At 43.2% G+C, this 26,309-nt stretch overlaps 1 protein-coding gene across 1 annotated transcript; it reads left to right on the top strand.

Annotated features, from left to right (window-relative positions):
• Positions 1 to 1,506: 1,506 nt before the first annotated feature.
• On the top strand, positions 1,507 to 24,779 carry PKD2 (polycystin 2, transient receptor potential cation channel). The gene is made up of 15 exons (XM_066632188.1): positions 1,507 to 1,582; positions 8,569 to 8,679; positions 10,422 to 10,555; positions 11,292 to 11,542; positions 11,906 to 12,130; positions 13,755 to 13,983; positions 14,967 to 15,137; positions 15,724 to 15,905; positions 17,340 to 17,460; positions 19,025 to 19,123; positions 21,144 to 21,265; positions 22,090 to 22,207; positions 22,757 to 22,920; positions 23,231 to 23,378; positions 23,596 to 24,779. Exons 2-15 carry the CDS (start codon positions 8,589 to 8,591, stop codon positions 23,833 to 23,835), a joined length of 2,295 nt encoding a protein of 764 aa, XP_066488285.1. The 5' UTR covers positions 1,507 to 1,582; positions 8,569 to 8,588; the 3' UTR covers positions 23,836 to 24,779.
• Positions 24,780 to 26,309: the final 1,530 nt, after the last annotated feature.

Below are 26,309 nucleotides of genomic sequence, written 5' to 3' on the forward strand. Positions count from 1 at the left end.
ATGATAGTCAATGGGACTTACTTCTGGTGTGAGTAGGATAGCAGCTGAGGATGGTTAAAAATGTTCCATCACTTCCAGTCGTGATATCACTTCCAGTGGGTCCTGATAGATTCTCATTTTAAAAAGTGGGTCCCGGTGCTAAATGTGTGAGAACCACTGAACTATAGGATTGGGCTGTGAATCTCCTACTTTCCTGATAATACCAACAAGCTTTCCCTTCTGCCTCTCTAGAGTAAAACTCACATGGGGGGGGGGGAGGAAAGGGAGAGCATGTTGGTCTTATCAGGAAGGTAGGACATTCACAGTCCAATCCTATAGTTCCCAGCACCCATGGCTCCAGAGACGCCAAAATGGCAACCGCTGGATCCTGTGGGTGCCAGGATACTGCTGGGGGTCTCCTGCGGGGAAGGAAGCATTTGATCCCGGAGCAGTCAGTGGCAATGGGTCTCCTTGGCTCTGCATCTACCTTTGAACTTACTTCCGACCAGATTGGCATATAGGATTGCAGAGCTCCCCTCTGAATTCAAGGGCTTGACAGCAGGGTGGAGAGCCCAATCCCATGCATGTCTACTCAGATGTATGTCAATGGGCCTTGCTCCCAGGAAAGTGTGGATAAGAATGCAGCCTTGGGGCCCAATACTATGCATGCCTACTCAGAAGTGCCTTTCAGTATAGTCAATGGGGCTTACTCCCAGGTAAGTGTGGATAGGATTACAGCCTTGGGGCCCGATCCTGTGCGTGTCTACTCAGAAGTAAGTCCCATAGAAGTGAATGGGCCTTACTCCCAGGTAAGTGTGGATAGGATTACAGCCTTGGGGCCCGATCCTGTGCGTGTCTACTCAGAAGTAAGTCCCACAGAAGTGAATGGGCCTTACTCCCAGGTAAGTGTGGATAGGATTACAGCCTTGGGGCCCGATCCTGTGCGTGTCTACTCAGAAGTAAGTCCCATAGAAGTGAATGGGGTTTACTCCCAGGTAAGTGTGCATAGGGTGCAGCCCTGGGGCCCGATCCTGTGCGTGTCTACTCAGAAGTAAGTCCCATGGGAGTCAGTGGGCCTTACTCCCAGGTCAGCGTGGACGGGGTGCAGCCCTGGGGCCCGATCCTGCCGTGCCTGCTCGGCAGGGGTCCCACTGCGGCCAGTGAACGGGCCGGGAGCGCGGCGCGGCGAGGGCGGGCGCAGCTCAGGGCAGGGCAGGGCGAGCTCCCTGCGTCCCGCCCCGCGGCTGGTCCATGGCGGAGCAGCTGGAGCTGGAGCCGGCGCCGGAGCCCCCGGGCGCGCCCCGCTCGCCGTCGCCGCCGCCCTCGTCCTGCTCGCGGCAGGCCTGGAGCCGCGACAACCCGGGCTTCGAGCCCGAGGAGGGGGCGGCCGGGGCGGCGGCGGCGGCGGCGGCGGGGCCGGTGCTGGAGATGGAGGCCGGCTGGGCCTCGGGGCGGCGGCGGCGCGGGCGGCCCGGGGAGGACGAGGACGAGGAGGGCGCCGCGCCGCCCTCGCCCTTCCCGCCCGGGCAGCAGGACCCGCAGCCCGCCGAGCCCCCGCCGCACCGCGTCGCCTGGGCCAAGGGGCTGGCGCGGCGCCTGCGAGGTGAGCCTGGCGCGCCTCCTCGCGAGTAGGCGCCTGTCTGTGTGCGCTCAGGGTCAGCCCCGCTGCAGTCAGGGGGCACTCGCAGGTCAGTGTGGGCAGGCGCCTGTGTGTGTCTACTCGGAGGTAACCCCACTGTAGTCAACAGGGCTTACTCTCAGGTAAGTGTGGACAGGAGCTTGTGTGTGTCTGCTCAGGAGTAAGTCAGTGGGGCTTACTCCCAGGAAAGCGTGGGCAGGAGTGCAGCCTCACCGCCCAATCCTAGCCATCTCTACTCAGAAGTAAGTCACATTATAGTCGATGGGGCTTACTCTCAGGTAAGTGTGTAGAGGATTGCAGCCCAAAACACCAATCCTATGTAGGTCTACTCAGAAGCAAGTCCCACTATAGTCAATGGGGCTTACTCTCAGGTAAGTGTGGATAGGATTTTAGCCCAACAGCCCAATCCTATGTGTGTCTGCTCAGAAGTAAGTCACATTATAGTCAGCAGTGCTTACTCCCAGGTAATTGTGGATAGGGTTGCAGCCTGACAGCTGAGTCCTGTGCATATCTATTCAGAAGGAAGTCCTATTATAGTTAGCAGGGCTTACTCCCAGGTGTATGATTGTCATCTAAGAGCCCAAATCTACTCAGAAGTTAGTCCCATTGTGGTCAATGGGGCTTACTCCTAGGAATGTGTGGACAGGATTGTAGCCTGAGAGCCCAGTCCTATTTGTGTCTACTCGGAAGTCAGTCACATTATAGTCAGTGGGGCTTACTCTCAGCTAAGTGTGGTTAGGGTTGCAGCCTGAGCTCTATCGTCTTTCCTTGTCTACCTGCCTGCCTCCCTGTTCCATCTTCCCATCCCAAGTTTAGTTGCTACCAGTAGCACTGAGGAATTTTATCAGGGGGTACAAAGTTTCTTTTGGGCCCCTTTCCAAAGGGGGAGGGGAGTGGAGGGGATGAAACAGAGCAGAGGAGGGTGAAGAGGGGGATGGCAGAACAGGGGTGGGCGGGGGGGGGGGGGGGAGGGTTGCGACAGCTAGAAAAGCTTTTGGAGTCCAGATTTACTAGGCTTCCAAATGCAGAGCCCAGATCTACCTACCCATGCAATGTCAGTTACTAGATACAGCAGTGTTTCTCAACCAGTGGTACAGGTACCACCAATGGTACTTGAGGGGGTGTCTGGTGGTACTCATGGGACCCCTGGACACCTGCTGCCCATCAGTGAGACAAGGAATTCGACACAACAAACAGCAGTGGGCAGTGGTTTGTGGTCGACTCGGTGGGCAGAGCGCCAAAGCATGCTTTTCAATACTTGAAAAAGCCCTCCCATCCATCCTGAGCCTCTTACTGGTATTTGTCATGTTGCATCCGGCCTCCCAATCCAGAAGTAACTGGTGATATTGTCATTGCCAGTTACTTCCAGTGATACTTTGACTAGGTAGACCATGTCAAGTGGTACAGTGAAGAACAAACATTGGGAAGCACTGAGATATAGTGTTTGGTAATATGGAAAACCAAACGCACTCCTAAGTCTCTCTAAAATCTTTTAAATATAGGAAATTATTGTAGAAAATGAGCATCAGCGTATTTAGGCTCGAACTAGGATGGAAAGTGTCCTGTGTGGACCAAATGTACTTTTGTGGCAGCTGCAGCCCCGCAGCTGTGTCCCTGAGCTCCTATACAGCGTCCGGGTTAGCAGATCCACAAACCAAAGAGCTACTGTAGCAGACCAGTTTCCTCCCAGATTTGAAGCTGTGTTAAAGAGTGTCATGTATGTGTTCCTTGGCCAAGCAGATATGGCTTGTGGCAGCAGCTGTCACTGCACACCCAGCATCCCACATGAGATCAGAAAATGTAAGATCCTAGGAAATTTCTGGGCCTCCTTCCAAATTATCTGGGGTAATTTGACAGATTATGCTCTTTACCCCCTATCGCATGGGTCCTGATGTTGTCCTCCTGCAGCCATGGAGCCTGATCCTGATCCTTATTGATAGAGGTGTGGTTTCTCGGTGATAATAAAATAAAAACACATAACACCACTTTCTGCTCATTTTTATAAAAAACAAAAACACCTCTGAAATCTGCAAAATAAATTAGGAAATCTTGCAAAAAAAAATGAGTTGGATTGGAGGGGGTGCATCTGGTGACACTACCACCTATATCACCTACTTAGTACACTTTGAAAGCTATTGTAATTTTATAAAAATGCACCCTTTGAATAATTACACATAACACCACTTTCTGCACCTCTCATTTTTGTTTAAAAAAAAAACAATCTATGGAAAAGAAATGAAACAAAAAAATTATACCTCTATTTATTGATCGTTACTTTACTCTTAATCCTGTTCTTCCCCTTGAAAGTGCCCAAAGCAGGTTATAGAATAAGCAAAATAAAGGTTGCAATCCATAGATGACCACATAATTAGTTTTTGAGGGCAGAAGGGGTCATGAAGGACTCTCACTAACTGTCACTTTCCTGGGAATAAGCCCTGGTGAAAGCAATGAGATTTACTTCTGAGTAGACATGCATACCATTGTGCCCCCAAATTAAATGTTAAAGCAATCAAAACCTTATGTACACAGTCAGTGAATGTGGCTGAGAGGGGGTAGGACACAACACCCACTTCTGACCTCAAATTCTTCTGAACTGAGCTTGTGCATGTAGGTTCAAGGATTTTTAAGGGCCTGTCTTAAAAGAGTGACTTTGAGCATATATAAAGTATTTCCTTTTCCATGTAATGTTGCTTCTCATACTGGCATTCACAGTTCCAGAATGCCAGATGCAAGGGGGGGCACCAGGATACAGGTCTTTGTTATCTGTTGTGCTCCTCGGGGCATTTGGTCGGCCACTGTGAGATACAGGAAGCTGGACTAGATGGGCCTATGGCCTGATCCAGTGGGGCTCTTCTTATGTTCTAACCAGCCAGAACTTGAGCTTGCCACAGATCCTCACTCTTCCCCGACTTGGGTTGTGAAGGACCTTGACACCTCTGACTTCAGAAGTACTCTGAAAGTAGCTAACCTTCATTCTGCTTTCCAAGTATCTCCAGAGAACAAAGACTGCTGCAATATAGGAAATTGCTGTAGCAAATATAGAAGTACAGTGGGAGGGGAATCTGCTTCCCTCATCATCTCAAGCAGCTGCACTGGACTGAGGATACGGGTCCCCTCAGATGGGACATAACGAGTCAGTGGCAGTCCATTACCCCTTCTGCCCTCAAATATTAACTATGTGGTCATATGTGGTGTATAGTAGTGGCTTCTGTAGAGAACTGAGGGCACAATCCTTTCCAGTTTTCCAGTGCCAGTGCAACTGTGCCAATGAGTCGTACACTACATCCTGTGGTGGGGCAGCACTTACAGAGACCTCAAGGTATGGGAACATTTGTTCACTTACCTCGGGGCTGCATTGCGACTACAACGGTGCTGGAAAGTTGGATAGGATTGGACCCTGAGGTGCAGTTCATGAGAAAGAATAAGATCAAGCTGTTGTGTTTGGACTGTGAAGAAGTCCTCTGCTGCATTGACTGGACATGGTGAAAAATTGTGGCATCCTTGCAACAAAATTAGGGCCCAATCTTATCCAACTTTCCAGCACTGGTGCAGCTGCAATGCAGTCCTGAGGTAAGAGAACAAATGTTTCCATACCTTGAGGAGGATTTGTGACTGTCCCTCCACCACAGGATGGAGCACATGCCTCATTGACATGGCTGCACTTGGCACTGGAAAGTTGGATAGAACTGGGACCTTACTCCCTTGGCAGAAGACATCTGGATTCTGTGCAACATATAAATCACCTGTATGTGTTGTGTTGTAAACCACACGATGTTGGCGTTGGACATTTATTTTATTTATTTAGGGCAGTGTTTTGCAAACTGTGGATCAGGACCCACTAGGTGGGTCGCGAGCCAATTTCAGGTGGGTTCCCATTCATTTCAATATTTTATTTTTAATATATTAGACTTGATGCTACCATAGTATATGACTGCATTTGGGGAAATGTTACAGACCTGTACTTTTAACAAGCTATTATGTATATTCTTTTATCAATGGCAGTAAATGGGACTTACTTCTGGGTAAGTGTAGGTAGGATTGCAGCGTAGGATTGTTAAAAATTGTCTTGCTTGATGATGTCACTCCCGGTCATGACATCACTTCTGGTGGGTCCTGACAGATTCTAAAAAGTGGGTCCCAGTGGTAAATGTACAATAACCACTGATTTAGGGTGAGTTCCAGAGTATCTTTAAAAAATATATCAAAGTAATTGTTATCACGAAAGGCTCCCTACAAAAAGGATATGGAATACACTACTCATACCACATTAAACCAGCTAGTCTCTAAGATGTTACAGTGTTTTGGGTTTTTTTTTTTGCCTTTTTGCTGCTACCAAGTAACATGGCTACCCCTCTGGAATTTGTAGTTAGATGGTTATCCAGAACTGGAACAAATGAGCAAATACTGGTTGACTAGGCAACAGAGTGCTTAAAAAGTATTCTGAGTTTGTAAAACTTGGCAGGAAATACTTAAAACACGCTACACTCGCTCTGTTTTCGAAAAATGGCTCCCTCTAATGAAGAGCTTGAAGTTTTCTGATCCATATTGCATGCAATTTTGAATTGACCATACATACATCTGAAATTAATTTTCAGCATTGTGTTTGGACATCCAACAGTGCACACTTCAAGTTCTACATGCACATTTGAAGTCTTGGAGTCTAACAATATAGTTTCTTGTATAGGAGCTTCCCAGATAATAGCTTTACTGTACTGTTGACCTGAAGTTTTATCTTAGGTCCTCTAACATCTTCTATGTCTTTTTAAAATGGGCCAGCCTGTAAGATTCTTTAGTGTTTGTGCGACATTTACCAGATGTGGAAAGGGAAATCCATTTTACTGAGAACTGGTTATAACCTTGGCAACTGTTTATGGAACTTTCTCTTATTCCATTGCCAGTATAAGCCACAGTCACCCAAATGAGCCTCCTAGCGGTTTATTTTGTGAGATGTATTGTAAATGCAATCATATGTGTACTGCAAAATAATATGCTATGTGTTTTTCTGCCTGTTGTCCCAAGTGATGCAGAAGTTCCAGGAGTATAGAACTATCTGGATGCTGATTCCCTTTGGGCAGTAGTTCCCAAACTTTTATGACTGGTGTCTTCCCTTGGCCTATTGGATTATTGGCCGCAGCTCCCCATTAGGACTACAGTCCTATACATTGTATAGGGTGGCAAGATTTTTATGAGAATTCCATGGCTCCCCGGCTGGCTTCCAAGGGAGTCAAAGCTCCCAGTTTCGGAACTACAAGCTTTGGGAATGAGAGTCCTGAGATCTTATGATATCTTTCTAACATTTGCTTTATTTCCAAATGCATTTGAATAGAGTTAGGTAGCATGCCCCAGAATTAACAACAGGATACATCCTGGAATGGTCAGTCTTTCTCCCCATAGGGAACCATTCGGAATTACTGCACCTGTTGAGGAAAAGGTTTGTCTGCTCTGGAACTCCTGGGCACTGCAGAGGATTTGAGCACATAATCTAGGGCACATAATCTTTGAGCACATAATCTCAACATGGGCTTTATGGTCCATGCCATACTTTTAGGGGACCACATGGAAAACCAGAACATTAGAGGACCATAGTAAGTTTCTGAGGGGGCCATATCGACTTGAGGGGACCAAATGTAACTACCAGGTATGTGATGAATTTGTCATAATCCTCACATTTTATTCTCTGTGCTTTTTTCAGCAGCATACTATTGAACTATAATTTACACTTATATAGCTCAGTGAAAAGGGTAGTCTGTAGTAAATGGAATATTGCATGAGAAAGCAACCAGAGTGTTGAAAATGCTTTGAGGTGGCAAAACCTGGCAACTCTGACACATTCAAGCAATGAATATAGTCCTAGAACAGTGTTTCTCAACCAGTGGGGTACCACTAGTGGTACTCGAGGTGGTGTTCTGGTGGCACTTGCAGGACCCCTGGACACCTGCTTGCCTGGCAGCAAGACCAGGAATGCAACAGCGGTAGGAGGCTCAGCTTGGCAGGCAGAACTCCAAAGCTTTCTTTTCCATGCTCGAAAAAGCCGTCCTGTCTGCCCTAAGCCTCTTACCCGTGTCTGTTGCATTTTGTCTGGCCTCCCAACCCAGAAGTAACTGGGCAGGAGGTCTGGTCTAGAGGGTAGAGCCTCCATTTGCCTGAAGATTAACATCCACAAGGTCGGCAGTTCGAGGCCACCGGCACCGTGCGACCTTGAAGCAGCTGGCAAGCTGCAGCTGAGCTGTTCCATCTGCTCGGAGCGTGGGAGGATGGAGGCCAGAATGTTAAACCAGATCGGAGCGTAACATCTTGAATGTGGTGTTTCTTGAAAGAGAGAACCTTCTTTCAATTTGTAAAAATCCCTGCGTGGATTTAATAAGCCTGCCTGTGTAAACCGCCTTGAATAAAGTCTTGAATAAAGACCAAGAAAGGCGGTATATAAATACTGTATATTATATTATATATTATTATTATGATGTAATCACCGGTTATTTCCAGTGGTACTTCGAGTAGGTGGACCATGTGAAGTGGTACAATGGAGGACAAACATTGAGAAACACTGTCCTAGAACATACGCTGAGCATTGCAAGGAAAGATCAGCAGTGGTGGGCAAGCTGTCATTCAGGGATCATTGTTATCATGGTCGTTTTCTCTTTGAAGACTCTGGATGGGTGTTCCTTGAGCACAGTTAGAAAACCACTGATGCAAATGATAACAGTGAACTGTCAACTCACAGGTGGAAATCTTTCATTGGTTAATGCTCTTTAGCGTTGAGTTACAAATTAAAATCTATAATTGGAAGCTTAAAACAATGTAACATGGTTCTTATGCTTAATTGTGTGGGGAAAAATGAATAGCACAGTTTATGCATTGGATTAAAACAGCATGTTGATCAGGTGTTAGAAACACAGTTAAATATGTCAATGACATTTCATTTGGTTTCCTTTTAATGTTTCTTTTTCAAGGGCTGTGGGGTACAAGACTAATGGAAGAAACTACAAGCAGAGAAAAATACCTGAAAAGTGTTTTACGAGAACTAATCACATACTTGATTTTTCTTCTGGTTCTGTGTATCTGTAAGTACTTTTTGCTAATTTATGTTAAGCATTAATTAAGGTATTTTACAATTTAGGTTGGGGCAGGGCTGGTTAAAATTGGATTGGTTATTAAAAAATAGATTATTTAAAGTAGTGATTATACGGATTCTGTAACTGTACAATCCCAGAAAAGATATGGCAGATTTACAATCTCTCTTGACATTCCTGAATACATGTTTCTATTTCACCCTATATTCTGTGGTCATGGGGGAAAAAAGACACAACTGAAAGCTATCAAAATCAGATGTAGGTGAATCTATAATTTTGTCACGCTAATGCTAGTATAAAATGTAACCCACCATTGTATTCTGTTTTTTGCAAATTCTCATTAGCACATTTTTCAGCTTCTCCCCTTCTTTTTACTAAGGGAGGTCAATGTGTAGTTTGCTTCACTTGTCCATTCTGGAGCATGCAAAGCATAAGCAGACCCAGTTCTATCTAATTTTTCAGTGCCGATGCAACCACAATGTAGTCCTGAGTAAGGGAACAAATGTTTCCTTATCTTGAGGAGGTTTCTGTGACTGCCCCCCCCATCGCAGGATGCAGTGCACACCCCGTTGGCATGGCTGCAACAGTGCTTAAAAGTTGGATAAGATTGGGCCCTTATTAATGCTAATGCTCGTGGCCTTGCTTCTAAGAATAATCTAAGAAAAGAGGGTGTATGAAAAATTTTGGTTGGCAGTGCAGTCCTTTGCAAAGTTTATTACCACCAAGGGCTATAAATGACTGCCTAGTCAGCTGATTAAGTAGATGCTAACATGTGTTTTGTTGGTTAAGTAACTATTTTGTTTCAGCAAGGCAATATTTTGAAACGTGCGCACCATTTTATTATAGGATGTTGATTCCCCCCCCCCAATGTCTTTGGTAAGCAACATGTATTTATGTACCAGCTTTGAATCAGTGATGTGATAATCAAAACTAGTTTATACCCTGAATTATGGTGCAAGTTGCAGCACCATCATTTTTTCTCTTTTGTTTATATCTTCTTAAGGAGAGGAGAGAGAGGAGAAAGTACTAGAAAGAGACAGAATGAAATAGACAGAGAGAGAGAGAGAGAGAGAGAATGAGAAGTCAGAAAGAGGAGGAAAAAATGGCCTTGTACAGGAAAAAAAAATCATAAGTAGATGATTATAAATCAGATGTTGAGGGTTGAGATTAAAGGTGAGTTCTGGGTCTGGAATGGATGAAAGCAACTGTTGTAATTTACTTACAGTCCAACCCTATCTGATTCGGTGGGGGTTATTTTTAACAACCATATTGGGGAGTAAACCCTATTAAACGCAGTAGGATTGACTTCCAAGTAGACATGCATAGGATTGTCAATTTCACAGCTGAACGGTCTTTACTTCTCTGTAATTGAACCTGTGTGGCAGTGAAGAATTCAATGGAGAGAGTTTCAAGCATAGAAGAATTGTGCCTCAGTTCATATTTATTAATTTATGTATAGAGTGAAGGGTAATTAGTCACAAAAATTTTGGGGGTGCTGCTCCCCCGGATCAGTTTGAATAAGACCCAAACAGATGAGCACATATATGTCTAGATTGATCCACGAGACATTGCATTTTCATGACTGCTTGCAAACTCTAACATTGACATGTGCTTGTCATATTATCACACTGCCACAAAAGTATTGTTTGATGCTATATACTATGAATGAGTGTGGCTTTTGTTATTTTTAAATATGTTAAAAAAAAATTTTTCATCCAAATTTATTCTTATAGTGTCTTATGGAATGGTGAGTTCCAGTATGTACTACTACACAAAGGTGATGTCACAGCTCTTTCTAGACACCCCGGTGTCAAAAATGGAGACCACAAACTTCAAAACTCTCTCCACAATGGAAGACTTTTGGAAGGTACAAACTGAAATATGGGTCTTGAGCAGTAATATGTTGGAGTAATAAGTTTAGCACATGGGTGCAAAATCAAAATTAATTAGATTGCAGCATCAGTAGGTAGAGCTGACGGTAGGCTTCAGTCCAGCCTTTTAATGAAGCTAATTGAAATTACTAGTCTATAAGAACATAAGAACAGCCCCACTGGATCAGGCCATAGGCCCATCTAGTCCAGCTTCCTGTATCTCACAGCGGCCCACCAAATGCCCCAGGGAGCACACCAGATAACAAGAGACCTCATTCTGGCGCCCTCCCTTGCATCTGGCATTCTAACCCATTTCTAAAATCAGGAGGTTGCGCATACACATCATGGCTTGTACCCCGTAATGGATTTTTCCTCCAGAAACCTGTCCAATCCCCTTTTAAAGGCGTCCAGGCTAGACACCATCACCACATCCTGTGGCAAGGAGCTCCACAGACCAACCACACGCTGAGTAAAGAAATATTTTCTTTTGTCTGTTCTAACTCTCCCAACACTCAATTTTAGTGGATGTCCCCCTGGTTCTATCAGAATAAGCATTTCTGCTAGAACACCTTTCTGCATGTATAATCTTTTGTGGCATGTTGGTAATAGCTTAACAGTGGGGAGAAAAATCTAAAACATATTTTTGAGAAATAAATGAATGTCTGCTTAAAATTTTTTTTAAAAACCTTGCAGATGTTAGAGGCAGCTTATTTTTCTAAATTTTTTTTTCAGTTCACTGAGGGCCCTTTGCTAGATGGTCTCTATTGGGAGATGTGGTACAATAATAAAACAGTGGCAGAGAATAGAAGTTTCATCTACCATGAGAACCTGCTTTTGGGGGTGCCTCGTATCAGGCAGCTGAAAGTGAGGAATGGCTCATGTTCAATCCCTGAAGATTTAAAGGATGAAATAAAAGATTGTTACGACGTTTATTCTGCGAGTAATGAGGACACCGCTCCTTTTGGGCTTTGCAATGGAACTGCGTATGTATTTGTCTAGCATAGATGTCGCTGGTGGCACTTCCCATTGTGCTGAGAGTTATTTAGCCAAAACTTGATGAATTTGATGTCTTTCAAATTGTTATTTTCAATCTGAACTCTAGTCTCTCGCTAAGAATACTTAATTTTGTTTGACATCCCTTAACCATCAGTATTTCTTCTCCGAATAAAAAACAACCACTGTAGACCTGAAGGAAAACATTTGAAGAGAATTGTATAAAAGCATCTAATGCTGAGAAATAGGGCTGTTTTCTACGGACATTTCGTAATTGATTACTTTTGAGTAATTTTTTTTACCTAATCCCAGTTCTGTACGTACCAGTGTATGTTTTGCTGTTCCATTTTCAGTTGGACTTATACCAGTGAAAGGGATCTGAATGGAAGTAGCCACTGGGGGTTAATTGCAACGTATAGTGGAGCTGGATATTACCAGGATCTGTCCAGAAGTAGAGATGAGACAGCTGTACTAATTGCTAGCCTTAGGAAGAACCTGTGGCTTGATAGAGGCACAAGAGCAACATTTATCGATTTTTCAGTATACAATGCCAACATCAATCTCTTCTGTATTGTCAGGTGAGTCTGGAAATTCTGAATGGTAGCACAGAGGTTCCTCTACAAGTCAGAGTTAAGAATCCGAAAGCTTGTATTTATAGTACAATGACATATAAAAGGGGGTTTTCCCTACAAGAAATAATTTAAATAGCAACTAATGGGGAATACTTCACTAGGTTAAAGGGGGGGGATCTTCTCCCATAATAAACAGTGCAATAAGGTAGGAATAGTGACTCTGGATAGTGGCATGCAGTCCTGAACATGTGTAAACCAGCATATTCACTGCAGTGGTGGCCCCTCCATGAACCAAGCTGAAAACTCACATTGGGCAGCAAGTTGGGGAAGGAAATGAATTGGCAGAGGTTATTTCACACTCATTCACTGTCTCCTCCGGCCTGCTGCTGTTTTGCCAGATTGGTAATCCAAGCTTCGTGTTGAGAATTATGCCCACTTTCAGCTAATTAGCTCCTCGAGCTTAACCACAGCTAAGGTCTAGCAGACTCCAAAAACTACCACTGTGCCCCAGCGCCAGCAGGAAGGAGACTAGTAGGTGACTGACTTGCCTGTAAGTCTGCAGGGTTCCCTCCTTGAAACAGCAGTCCTTTCAGGTACAGCCGCACCACCTCAGCTCAGCAGTCTCTGTTGGTTTAGTACAGGGTTCTCCAAACCTTTTGGCCTGAGGGCCGCATCAAATATCTGGCGTGGTGTGGAGGGCAGGATAAATATAAAATTTAAATAAATAAATTAGAGATAGAACTTAGATGAGTGAATAAATGAATGGGCTCATTCATTTAACCTCTCTGGCCCTCAGAACACCCTTCAGGAACAATCAGAGCACAGTTCTGGTCATGTTCAGTTGAATGGGCCAGAGGCTTTCAGGGGACAAGAGGTTGACCATGGGCCTGAAAGAGGCTTGCTGCGGGACGCATCTGGCCCCCGGGCCGGGGTTTGGAGGCCCCTGGTTTAGTCTATTAGTCAGTGCACCAGTTCATTGTTTGTTTGCCAGTCCATCAGTCAGGGTGCCAGTAAATCAGTGAAACAGAGCATCAGTCCAGTAAGTAGAGCCATGAGTCAGTCCATGCATCAACAAGCCAGTAGGTCAGTTAGCCAGCAAGTTCCCTCCTCCACTCTCTCTCCACCTACAACCCACAAAACCTTCCTGCATCAGGTGCTCCTTATATCCTAAAGCCTCCAGTGTTGGCAGCTGCGTAGCACACACTCTGCTGAAAGCCCAGGCTTTAACCCTTAAAGGGGCCACTGCTGACACCACATCCTGTCTCCTTGCCAGATCTTCCGCAATTCCAGTACAGCATGAAGTCTGGATTCATTTCATCCTTGCAAAGTAGCACACAAGGGGAGGATGGGGAGGGCTTATCTCTCTCCCTCTGTTTCTCTGCTGGGAGCCCAGCATTCAGCCTGACATTTGAGGATCTTTTGTCACCCAAAACTTAGATTTTTGCAGCTTTCTTTGCATGTTGGCCCCCCTCACATAATGAAATGAGGAGTGAGCAGCATGGCTTCAAACCCTTTCTCTGGGATGAAGCAAATTGGGTTACTTTGGGGAAGTTGCTATCTCTCAACCTACCTATTATGCAGGATTGTGAGAATAAAATATAGTACATTCATTTACTTTTTTTAAATGCAGGTTGCTGGTGGAGTTTCCACCCACTGGAGGCCTCTTAACATCTTGGCAGTTTCAACCGGTGAAATTGATCCACTACATTTCCACCTTTGATTTCTTCCTGGCTGCCTGCGAAATTGTGTTTTGTCTCTTCATCCTTTATTACGTGGTGGAAGAAATACTGGAAATTCACATTCACAGGCTGTATTATTTCAGGAGTCTATGGAATTGTCTTGATGTTCTCATCATTGGAGTGAGTGAAATTTAATATGATTATCTTTTGGCACTGCTATCATTTGAGAAGCATTTATAGATCTAGACTGCTGTGAAGGTTATGTATTTATTTAATTAAAAGATTTATAACCCACCTTTCCACCTGGTAGGTCAAGACAAGTTTCACAATAAAAGACAACAATAAAAGCAATCACCTAGGCCAGGGGTTCTCAAACTCAAATGGGGTTCTCAGACGGGGTTCTCGGGAGTAAAATTCCCGAGGTAAGTTTGTGCAGGAGTAGGGAAAAAGACAGCGACGTGATATCCTGGATCACGCCACTGCAGGGGCAGGAGGGCTTTAAAAAAATCTACTTTGCCTGCTGCCATCGTCCAGGAGTGCAGGGAGAAACCACATATAGCCAGAACATAGCACTTAATTGCAGCATTCTTAGAAAAGAAAACGGAGATGTACCATACTCAGATGATGTAGTTGTAGTTGGCATCCTTCAGTCTCAGAAGACTATGGTATCGCACTCTGAATAGTGTTCTGGAATGGAGTGTCCTCTCCAGTGCGCAAAGCCTGGGTAAGGTAGATATGGAGGATAGACTGTTACCCAAGCAGCAAATCCCCCCTCTCCACGTCGCTGAAATGGTCCAATGGAAAGGCAGAAGCCAATACAGTTGGTTCCAGCGGCGTCGCAGGAGTTGACAGAACGTGACTGTGTTCAGCCACGAACTGCCTCAGGGACTCCGGCTCCGAATTTTGTCTCGAGGTTGACTCCTGAAGCCTTTTCCATAACTGGATGTAGCCACAAGGCAGTGGAGGTTTGGGATCAGAGTTTTCCTTCTCTCAGATGAGCTGCCTTCTCAGGCTGACGAGTCCCATCTACCCGGTGGCTGTTTAGTCGCCTCTTACGACAAGTACAGCCAAACTGAGGGCCTATTCTTATCCCCCAGCCCCCAGGGGATGATGATATACAGATGATGTACATTGTTAGTTATGTATTCTTTTTCTGTCCTCAGCTATCAGTGTCAGCTATAGGAATTAACATATATCGAACATCTACTGTTGATACATTACTGAAGTTGCTGCTGGAAAATCAAAATACCTTTCCGAATTTTGAGCCTTTAGCATACTGGCAAACACAGTTCAACAATATTGCAGCAGTCACCATGTTTTTCGTTTGGATGAAGGTAACTTATTATAATTTTAAACAAATGAGGGTGCTTTCGGTCTACATAAAGCTCTTCATTTTAAGTTCATGTTTGTGACTTTGCAGTTTACATACCAAGGCTTTCCACATTTTTATCCCATTAGACATATATGAAGTTGTGTCCTAACACTCAGCAAGAAATAGAAAATGTGGCTGGGACTACAATTCATCCAGTTAAGCATAGAATTGCAGATTTCCAACCTGGCTCTTTGTTTCGTATTGGTATGGCATATTATCTCATGCAGTTCACAAAACTGCATTTGAAAAGCTATTCCCAATTGGGGAAAGCTGTGTCCAAAAGAGAGCAGAAATCTCCAAACTAACAAATCGTAGTGAATACTCACTGTAGTGAGTACCCCATTTGGAGAAGGCAAAAGGGAATGGCACAAAATATGGTTTGTTTGGAACACATCACGGTTTGGAATCAACTCATAGAAATCTGTCCTGTTCCAGTCCTTAAAAGTAATCATTACAAATTGCAGTGGTCAGCAACTAAACTTTCTGGGTTCTGTTCTCTTCCTCCACTGAAGTATCCAGCATTTAATTTATTTTTCTCTCTTTAACAGCTCTTCAAATTTATCAGCTTCAATCGAACAATGAACCAGTTATCTACCACTATGTCCCGATGTGCCAAAGATGTCCTTGGCTTTGCTGTAATGTTTTTCATCATTTTCCTAGCTTATGCCCAACTAGCATACCTTGTATTTGGCACTCAAATGGATGATTTCAGTACATTCCAGAACAGTGTGTAAGTACAACAATGAAATGTTCAAAAGTTTGTAATTGAATTTGCAGATATGGTCAACAGAAACAGAAGCTTAAGTCAAATGTGTTAAGATTCTAGCCATTTTACTGAAGTTGTGTCTGCTTCTGAGTGTTCTAAAATTCTGTGGTTAATTTTTTTAAGCTAATGCAGTAATTTGTTACAATCCAAAATGAACTGCATGTGATCTTACAAAACATAATGATATGCAATCTAGTTAAATTGTTTAAGAGCTGAAGTTGCATCAAGATAAAGTTAACTTTGTTGGGCAAGTGGACATGTACTTTATTTCAGGGCTGTACATTTGAAATTGCCCCTTCTGCCAGATCTGTAAGGAGTCAGCTTTATTGTGCTTTCTTCTGCTAGTCACTCCCACTCTTGGATGCTCCTCTGTATGAATCATTAATCCCATAGATCAGTGGTTTCCCAAACTGCAGGCTGTGGTGCCCAGGGGCTCTGTGGCGAATTCACAGGGTCTGTGAATTCGCCACAGAGCCCCTGGGCACCACAGCCTACAGTGATGTCCCCAGTGATGGGTGATGTCCCCAGTGGCCTCTTCTTACTGGCTCTTCCAAGCACCACCAAATTGAATCATGCAAGATTGCATGCAATTCACAATGGCAGCAGCTGGGAAAACTGACCAGAGGCAAAAGTGCTCTGCAACTGCAGGGCACTGTGACTTCGGTAAGTTTGGGAACTGCTGCTATAGATCAAGAAATTGTATTTGAATTGTTTTCAGGCCACTGAGGGGGAAAGCCAGTGTTTAGTTGTTAATCAGCTACATTGCGTACTTCACAACCTCCTTTAGTTTCATGAGAAAAATCAGCAGCTGCTAGAACTTAAGTTCAAATACCACAGTTGGTGGCAGAAGGCTATCAGCAGTGAGCAGAACAGATAAGCAGATAAGCACAGCTGAGTCCAGGGAAAGGTGATATGCGGGTTCAGGACAAAGGACCTGACCTCAACACTGAGGTCTTAGAACAAACTTTCTTCCTGTACTTCTGAAGAGATGTTATGTGTACAAAATCAGATAACCTTGGAACTGTTTCTCATGCTGCAGTGTGGTGCCCACTCGTTTATGCAACCAGGGCATATAATACTAATTCAGACATGTGGCTCACCTTCATTTGCGAATTAATTCCAAAGGTGGTAAGCTGTCAATTTACCGCCTGGCAGTGACATGTCAGAGCATTCACATAATCATCCTTCAAGCAGGTTTGTGTGAAACTACATTCACACGCCCATACTTGAAAAACTGTACAGCATATAGTTGTGTGAAAAATTAAATAATTTGAGAATACTGCTTATTTAGACATTTTAAGGAAAAATGCGTTGAAGGATTAGACCTCACTGCCACAGTACAAAAAGTCAGCTCTGTGACCTTTAACTATTGGCTGAAAAATGTTGTTCTTTTTAAAGCTTTACTCAGTTCCGTATCCTCTTGGGAGATTTTGACTTTACAGAAGTTGAAGAAGCAAACAGAATTTTGGGACCAGTGTATTTCACCACATTTGTTTTCTTTATGTTCTTCATTCTTTTGGTATGTAAGCATTTATTTATTGAAACTTTAGTTGCTTGTCGTCATCTTCTCAAATTTGAATTTTAATTATTTTGATTTGCTGTTTTCCCTCTGCCAAGGCTGCAGAACACCTAATACCAGTTTTGTATAAAATGCATGAATGTATGTAAAGAGACGTACAATCTAACAATCTCTGACTTGTCAATAAAGGAGGAAGTGGAGGAAAGTAGGAAATGTATCAAGTTCTCATCACAACCTTGTTTTGTTCAATATTTACCTACCACTTTTATTTTTCTCATTAGAAATACTGAACCTTCTGAGTCCAGTTTGTTAAACAATAACAGTATTGGCACATTATTTCTGATGAAAAGAGAACCATGTTTATAAACAAGAACCAGAAGTTCTCTGAGCGTGCTAGATTTCTGTTCATGTCCACCATCTAATGTGAGATCCCAGCCTCATAAAACTGCATATTGGAGGTTAGTACCCCAAGCAGATTGGAGGCAGTTTTGTTTAAAATTTCTAGTAGGCACATTGTGTTCCATTTTATTATGGAATTTTGTGCTCTGCTTACCAGAGACAACCCCCTTCTGTCGCCTCCATTCTCCCCGGTATTTTGTCAAGCATGGATAAGATGCAATAATTCACTCTTTCCAGGTTGATCACTCACTTTGAGATCTAAACCAACAGTCTTCAAGCTTTTTAAAACTGGGATTCACCTTTCAACCCAACCTTTAATCATGTGGTCCACTTAGTGTGTGCTTTTTTACTATGTATGTCTGTTTTTAAACATAAACAAATAAAAAAAGGGGTGATGCAGCTGATCCAACCCACATTAAGTCAGGGTAACCCAGTTTGTGGTCACAACCCACCCATTGAAGACCAAATGAACCAAACAATGCTGAAATCCATTCAGAAGCTATTTTGAGATAAGGTCTTTTGTTTGAAAAAAAAATAAAGTTAGAAATCTGGGTGAAATTGATAGTTTCAGTTCAGCCATGTTGAACTTTTGATTTGTTGCTCCTTGCCAGAATGGGTAAGGCTGCTATCACTTCTCTATTTCTTTCCACATTACCCCTATATGGCTACCATTTTGACTTCAGAGGTTGGTTTTATTCACACTTCAGAGGTTGGTACATGCTGATGATGAATTTCTTTGCTGCAACAACTGGGTTAAAACTATCTTGTATCCAGGAGCTGCCAGCTTAGGGCCCAATCCTATCCAATTTTCCAGCACCGGTGCAGCCGCAATGCCGCCCAGAGATAAGGGAACAAACGTTCTCTAACATTGAGGAGGTCTCTGTGATTGCCTCCCCACCAAAGGATGTAGCACATACCCCATTGGCATGGCTGCACCTGCCCTGGAAAATTGGATAGGATTGGGCCCTCAATTGGTAGACCTCTCTTTGTACCAGGATCCTCTGCTTCTGACTTGGCCAAATATTATGGGTTCTTGTTTGTTTTTGTTCTATCTTTCCTCCAAACATAACTGCAGAAGTCTGAGCACTTCCTCAGTGCTATAATTAATGGAGTCAAAGGTTTTCATTTTTTCTAAGTTACTTTTTGAAATGTTTGTCTTGCACAGAACATGTTTTTGGCTATCATCAATGATACATACTCAGAAGTCAAATCAGATATGGCACAACAGAAGACAGAAATGGAACTGTCAGATCTTATAAAAAAGGTAAAATCCCATTACAAGTGTTTGTGTTCCTTCAGTCCAAACAAGGGTTTACTTCCTCTATACTGATAATTCTAAAATGCTTTCAGTGCAATCTAGCTCTTCCATTTGAGAGCAGGGATTTGTTTATTTATTTAAAAAAATTATTTCCTGTGTTTTCTTCAGCTTGGGAACTGAAAGAAACATATAATGAAAAACTAAAACGATCAATACAAATCATTCATTAACCCTCCTCCCATAAATAGCAGTAGAAAAGCACTTTAGTTAAAGCCAACAGAATCAGATCAGAAGAAGCAATAACTAAATCAAAACAGTCTTAAAAATTGCCTGCTGAAATAGCCAAGTCTCTTTTCTCCAGCTGGAGACCAGGCACAATTAAGTGGTAGAGTGTTCCAAAGGTGGAGGCCACCAGTGAGAAAACCCTCTCACATGTCTCAGCCACTCTAGGCTTAGAAGACCACAGGGCACACAACATATCTCCCAATTACTAGTGAGTGGGTAGATTTATAGGAAGGGAAGAAGTCTTTTAGCCTGATACTAAGCCACATAAGGCTATAAAGGTAATAACCAGCACTTTGAAATGTACTCAGAAACAATGCAGCTGGAACAACAGAGATGAAACGTCATGAAGCCATGTTCTGATCAGGACCCAAGCACTTGTGTTTTATGTTGGTTGAAATTTCCATCAGGCCTTTGAAGAGAGCCCAGCATTGATCTCTAGATCTGTCTGAAACAGGCAGTTGGTGCACCAGCCTATGGAAAATGGGGTCCCTTCATTCATCCTAAAAACAAAGCTCCTATATGTGTGTAACACTATGCTAGCTTGAATGGGTCAGCTTGGGCATCTGCCCCATTCAGACCCTTGTAACCTGCATGTCCTCAGGGAAGGCATAAAGTGAGATGTGTATTGGACACATCAGAATCTCTGGCCGTTGTCTCAATGGACCAGGCAGAAAATACCCCCTGCTGGATTTTGCTATCTCCTGACTATTGGTCATCTATCCACCTGACCATCACATCCAGGGGGAGGAGGTTCAAGAGCATGACCCTGAGTTCTCTGTCTTTGAATTAGTCAATTTGAATAGTAGAATCTGGATCCCCCAAAATCCCATAAAAGGGTCTGGCTATTTTCAACCAGCACAGTTTGTTCCAGCACTTACAGATGTCACCTGTACATTGCTGATTGCCCCCTGACCCCTAGAGGCAAATAGGGGAACTGCAACTAAGTAAGTAATTTCTAAACAGGGGTTATGTCCTGGTAGTTGCATTCAGTTCTATTATTTTCATTTTGTCTCAGATCCCAAGATCTATTTTTATCTATTTAATTATCCTTGGAGTTTGATATCCCCCCGGCAGATTTCATTATCTGTAGAATGATGAAACCAAGAGTGCCTTCTGGTTGTGTCTGGAGGCTTCTGAGGAGACTGGGAGGCGATGCAGGATCTCTGGGGGTAAAGTAATTGTGTGCCCCCCCCCCAATTTGGCATCCACAGGGAGTTCTGGAACAGATCCCTCTCAATACTGAAGGCCCACTGTATGTACTGAAGGTTGGGAGCTTCACGTACATCTCCACACAGTAGCCATCTAGTTCAGCAACTAGCACATAATTGCTGAACTAGGAGACAAGGCCATTGCTCAGTTGATCATGGGCTGTGTCCATGGCCATGTTGTATTTCCTGATAAGCGATACAAGTCTGTTTCAATTAAAAGTTTCAATCACAATTGGTTCCAATCATAGGCAAACTGAGTTTAACTTCTTCCTAGCATCATTCTTGATAGTAAGTACACTAGTGTAACAGAATATCCCTGTCCTTTTTAATACGTTTGGATGAGGTAGAGAGTGCAGCTATAAACATTTTCTGAACCCACCAACCATACAACTGTGCCACTTACACAATTGAGTTCCACTAAGCTATTTGGCAAAGAGCCCTGTGTCTCTAAAACAGGAATTGTCTGTATATTACTAGCTGTGCCTCTAATTTTAGTAGTAGTTTTAACTGAATGCATTTTTTTCCACTTTCAGGGATACACTAAAGCTATGGTGAAGTTAAAATTGAAAAAAACACCAGTTGATGACATTTCAGAGAGTCTGAGACAAAGTGGAGGCAAGTTAAACTTTGATGAACTGCGTCAAGATCTGAAGGGGTAAGCTTAAACAGTTCCAGTGTGCCTAGAACGTTATGCAACCATAAGGCTCATAGAACAATCAGTCAGACCAACTGACAGCTTGAAATGTTCCCCATTGGTTTCTACACCCTGCTGGCGATCGTTGACTAAGGCATCTGTGGACGTCCACCAGCATGTGTGTACTGGGATGGTTCCACGCATCTCTTCTGTTGCTAATCCTATGGCCCAGTCCTGCTCAACTTTCCAGCACCGATGCAGTCGCAACGCCGCCCTGAGGAAAGGGAACAAATGTTCTCTTAACCTTGAAGAGGCCTCTGTGACTGCCCACCACCACCACAATAGGATGCAGTGCACACCCTGTTGGCATAACTGCATTGGTGCTAGAAAGTTGGATAGGATTGCATCCTTAGATGTTTGAGGTTTTGCAGGTTTTCTACAGTATGAATTAAAGCTCATTAAATGTGAATGCATTTTTTGAGACACCCTGTGTGTGTAGGTAGATTTTTTTCAATTTCTATTATATATTTTTTAGATTTATATTCTTGCTTAGCCTCCAGGGCCTTTATGTGAAAAACCTGGAAAGTACTTTTAATGTTTACTAATACGGCAGTGATAACTATGGAGCTGGAAATTACTTGCATAACTTATGGCTCCTCAGTGTGTTATGGAAGTGAGTTTATATGACATTTTCTGTATTTCATTAATATCTACTTTTATTTTTTCTCTTTCTTTAGTATGTGATTGGGACAGTCCTTACTGTTGAAAATTGGGTCCACACAATGTGTAACTCCTTTTTTTTTTATAAAAATATATCAGAGATGTATGTTTACTTTTGTTCCCAGCAAGGGACACACGGATGCTGAAATTGAAGCCATTTTTACAAAGTACGACCAAGATGGGGATCAGGAATTGACTGAGCTGGAGCATCAGCAAATGAGGGATGACTTGGAGAAAGAGAGGGTGAATTATGATTTAAGTATCACTAATTGCCTTTGTGAAATGAAATATATGTATTTGCTAACATATTGGCAGAAAGGGTGTATGGCTGCAGAATCCTGAAAGTTTATTAGATTGCAATCCTATATATGCTTCCCTTGGAGTAAGTCCCACTGAATATGGGACTTCTGACATGCATAGGATTGCACTGCTAGAGTCATAGACTTTTGCTGACAGAAAAGCAACTTTACCTTAATTCTGTTTGCTCAGTCTGCACTCAGCCTTTTTCTTATGAAGGTCTCAGGCCAGTGCTGAAAAAGAGCATTAGGTTTGGACAGGTATAATTCTGCTCAGCCATGAATTTCACTTGTTTTGTTTTAGAATAAAAGTAATGTGAATTGTAAGCACAGGATATGAGAGAAGTGCTATAGAAGATATCTCAATCATTTATGCACAATTTTGGAATTAAATGTGCTGCAACATAGGTGCCTGTGGCTTAGGATGGAAGAATTGGTGTTACCTTGGTATTGGGCCTACACTAAGAGCCTAACAGTCTGTCTTATTTTCATGCAGGAGGACTTAGAGCTAGACAGAAGTTCTCTGAACCGTCCACTGAGTGGCCGCAGCTTCCCACGGAGCTTAGATGACTCAGAAGAGGATGATGATGATGACAGTGGGCACAGCTCTAGGAGGAGAGGAAGCAGTTCAAGTGGGGTTTCATATGAAGAGTTTCAAGTGTAAGTGATGTTCATACTGCACTTTAAAAACAAAGAAACCAAACACTTTTTTTTGTCCCCAACTCGCAATTGTGGGCATTACTTCTGAAATACATCCTTTACATCAGGGATGTTCTGACTTCAGTCCAGAGTCTTTGTCAGTTCCTATACTCTTTGAGAACTTTTAAACAGGTGACCCCAAAGGCTGAATCATGCAACATATGTACTAGACCTCTCTCCTGTTCTTCCCCACCAGAAATTAAGCCATAATTCTTAAATCTGTGTTAAACTGTGTTTCAGTACCCATGATATGCAGGTCTTTTACTTCTAGGTTGGTACGGCGAGTTGACCGGATGGAACATTCTATAGGCAGTATTGTTTCTAAGATTGATGCCATCATTGTGAAGCTGGAAGCAATGGAGAGAGTAAAACTGAAAAGGAGAGATGTGTTGGGGAGGCTGCTCGATGGGGTCACAGAGGTAAACTCACTTTTGTTGGGAAGAGGTAGATTGACCAATGCAGCATATTTTGCAAAGTTGTTTTTTATGCTGCCTCTGTTTTGAGACATATAGATACTTTGAATAGCCATTATGTATTGATTATTTGTTCCTGAATTAAGAATATTTGTTTACCACAGTGTAGTGTCTTTCTAAGGCTTTGTCGGTTTCCATATGACACTGTGATGTTTGTGCCTAGGATGAAAGGTTGGGCCGTGATAATGAAATCCACAGGGATCAAATGGAAAGACTAGTCCGAGAAGAGCTTGAGCGCTGGGAATCAGATGATACAGCATCTCAAGTGAGCCACCGATTAGGAACCCCCATGGGACTCAATGGCCAATCCCGGGCTAGGAGTTCCCGCCCTTCTTCCTCTCAGTCCACAGAAGGCATGGATGGTGGAGCAGTTGGAAACAGTGGGAACAGTGTCCACATCTAAAAGACATTTTCTGTTACATAAAAAATATGGTGACTGCTCGAGGTGAGCTCAGCACAAAGAGAAACAGTTCACAAAGTGACGAGGTCTCGTAACCTCTTAGATCCCTACCTTATAGGGACCAGATTTTTCAAAAACACTTAAGACAGAAATGGTACACTTTGGCCCCTCACCAGAAAAGAATGGGTATCTAGTTAATTATTAGTGAAGAAGACTAGATAGCTGTTTTACATGCATTTATGCAAATAAGGCATCATGAGGCTTTCCTCCCTCCAGCCTCTATGCTTTGTTGTTTTTTTAAGTATAATAAGCCCTCTAGGAAAAAAAAACCTGTGTGAGATGTCTGATTCTGAACTGATCCATATGGCAGAAAGGAACCAGAACAGGACCGGTGCCATCACTGTGGTCTCCATGGTTTCCCACAGTGGAGCCTAAAGAGATGCCAGGAAAGAATTTTGTGCCTTTGCCTGGGCCCTCTTTCCTATGATGTCACTGAAGTGTTCCGTTGCAGTGGAGTGGAAAACTGCCCCTGGAATATGCTTTTGTGTGCTTGTTTTTAAGGTTGTATCTTCCTGGCCTTTAGAAGCCTGCAGAAACATTATTTTATACGTGCAGTACGCTAAGATGAAAACCACAATGGTGGCATTCATAATCATAGTCGCTTATATTTCTGTAACATGTTGTTACTTAATAACAAACTTCATTTTGAAGTGCAATAAGATTTCATGGGTTATCCATGTATACTGACAATGTGCCGTCAATTAAGGTATGGCAGCTATAGTTTCTGTTTTTGTACCCTTTTCATTTCCCATAATGTAATCACCCTGTTTCAAGAATATTTTCATAGCAAATAATGTTTTTGGTTTAGGAAGCTAATTATACAAGTCTTCCATAGTGTTAAAGATTAGTAATGACAACTTCACTACCTAATAAAGATTTTATATACATATATATAGTATGTAATTATTTGGGTATAGTGGGGGGAACAGTGGTGAGTGAACACAGGATTAGTGGTTATCTGCAAGTAGCAGGGAAGGTAATTTCTTTATCCTTTTCTTCAAGTGAAATTCAACTCACTGTTCTCAAGCTAGGGCAGAAAGAACAAAGTTTGTTGTTCCTCAAGAATCTGCTAAATTTGCTAATTTTAAATTGTGCCAATTCAGACTAAACAAGAAACCATGGTTTACCATTACACGATTGTGGTTTCTAACAGTCCCTCCCTCTCCTTTCCCTTGCTTCTTTGCAAAGCCATGTCAACATCTTGATTTATTTAAACCAGTGGCGCTCAAAATCACAACCACTGTGCACTGGGAGTGCAGTCCCCATCCAGACTGCTTGCAAGGATTCTGCTCAGGCGGTGCGTGAAATCCTCCTCGTTCAGAGGTCAGGGATGCTCTGGGCAGTCATGTCTGCTGCTCGGCATCCAAGAAGGCCAAGCAACAGGACATCTGGGCAGATGTGACTGCTCAGAGAGTCCCTGTCCTCCAAACAAGGAGGACTTCACGCAGTGCCCGGACAGAACCAAAAAGTCCTCTCACTGGGCAGACAGATCCACCCAAACACTGGAGTTAGCCCCTGGGCCAGGTTTGAGCAGCCCTGATTTAAACTGCTTCACGACTCACACGAAACCAAGAACTTGGTTTAACTCTGGCTTCCAGAACAGGATGTGAGACCTATCCTGTTTAGAAGCTAGAGTTATAACACAGTTCCCAACTTTGCATAAGCCACAGAGTTGTGGTTTAAGTAAACCAGAATGTTGAGAAGCACCAGTCAAAGAGTTAAAGAAGCAGCTCACAAACGTGGGAGAGATAGATGCCATATTTCTTTAGTAGGAAACCATGGCTTCCGATGATGTCTGAACTAGGCTGTTGTAATTCCCACTGAAAGCTGCAAACCTATGTTGTGATAAGTGAACATACAAGGCCCAATAGACTACAATACTAAGGATAAGAACAGAAGCATCTTCTCCCTGCAACTGTTGTGTACACTCCCTTTTTGAAAGTTACACAAGGCAAGCAAAATTTACAGCACTTGTACTGACTGAAGAGTCTGCAACTGGTAGCTAGTTAATGCTTGAGTGATGTGTACAAGAGCTGCAACCTGGGCAGTGTTTAGTCTCCTATGTTCATAAAGGACAGAAGTCTCCAAACTGGAAACCATTGTGTTCCAAAAAAGCCCTCCCTGTCCCAAGCAGCACTTACTGTTGTGCGGTGCGCCATGTTTCTATCAAGCTGATCTGGGCACAGGGATGCTGAACGGTAAGTACTGCTTAAGAATGCGAGGCTTTTTCCAAACCCCGGATTTGGTTTGAAGAGCCCTGATATAGAGGGAAAGCTTTACTAGGAGCTGCAGTTCTCATTTTTAATAGGTAGCCTCTAATTGTTTTCAGAAAGACATATTCCTAATTGTCTTTAAATTGCCACCACTACCCCTAGCAACCGCTGTTGGCCCTTAAAAAATCTACTGTTGGTGCCAAT

This window comes from Tiliqua scincoides, chromosome 6, assembly GCF_035046505.1.
Source record: "Tiliqua scincoides isolate rTilSci1 chromosome 6, rTilSci1.hap2, whole genome shotgun sequence".
Classification (NCBI taxonomy): Eukaryota; Metazoa; Chordata; class Lepidosauria; order Squamata; family Scincidae; genus Tiliqua; species Tiliqua scincoides.

Bases quoted from the DNA above. Each gene is read 5' to 3' on its own strand.
- PKD2 (XM_066632188.1), top strand. From the start codon at position 8,589: ATGGAAGAAACTACAAGCAGAGAAAAATACCTGAAAAGTGTTTTACGA. The intron at 11,543-11,905 runs GTATGTATTTGT...TTCCATTTTCAG, and splicing joins GGGCTTTGCAATGGAACTGC to TTGGACTTATACCAGTGAAA. The intron at 12,131-13,754 runs GTGAGTCTGGAA...TTTTAAATGCAG, and splicing joins AATCTCTTCTGTATTGTCAG to GTTGCTGGTGGAGTTTCCAC.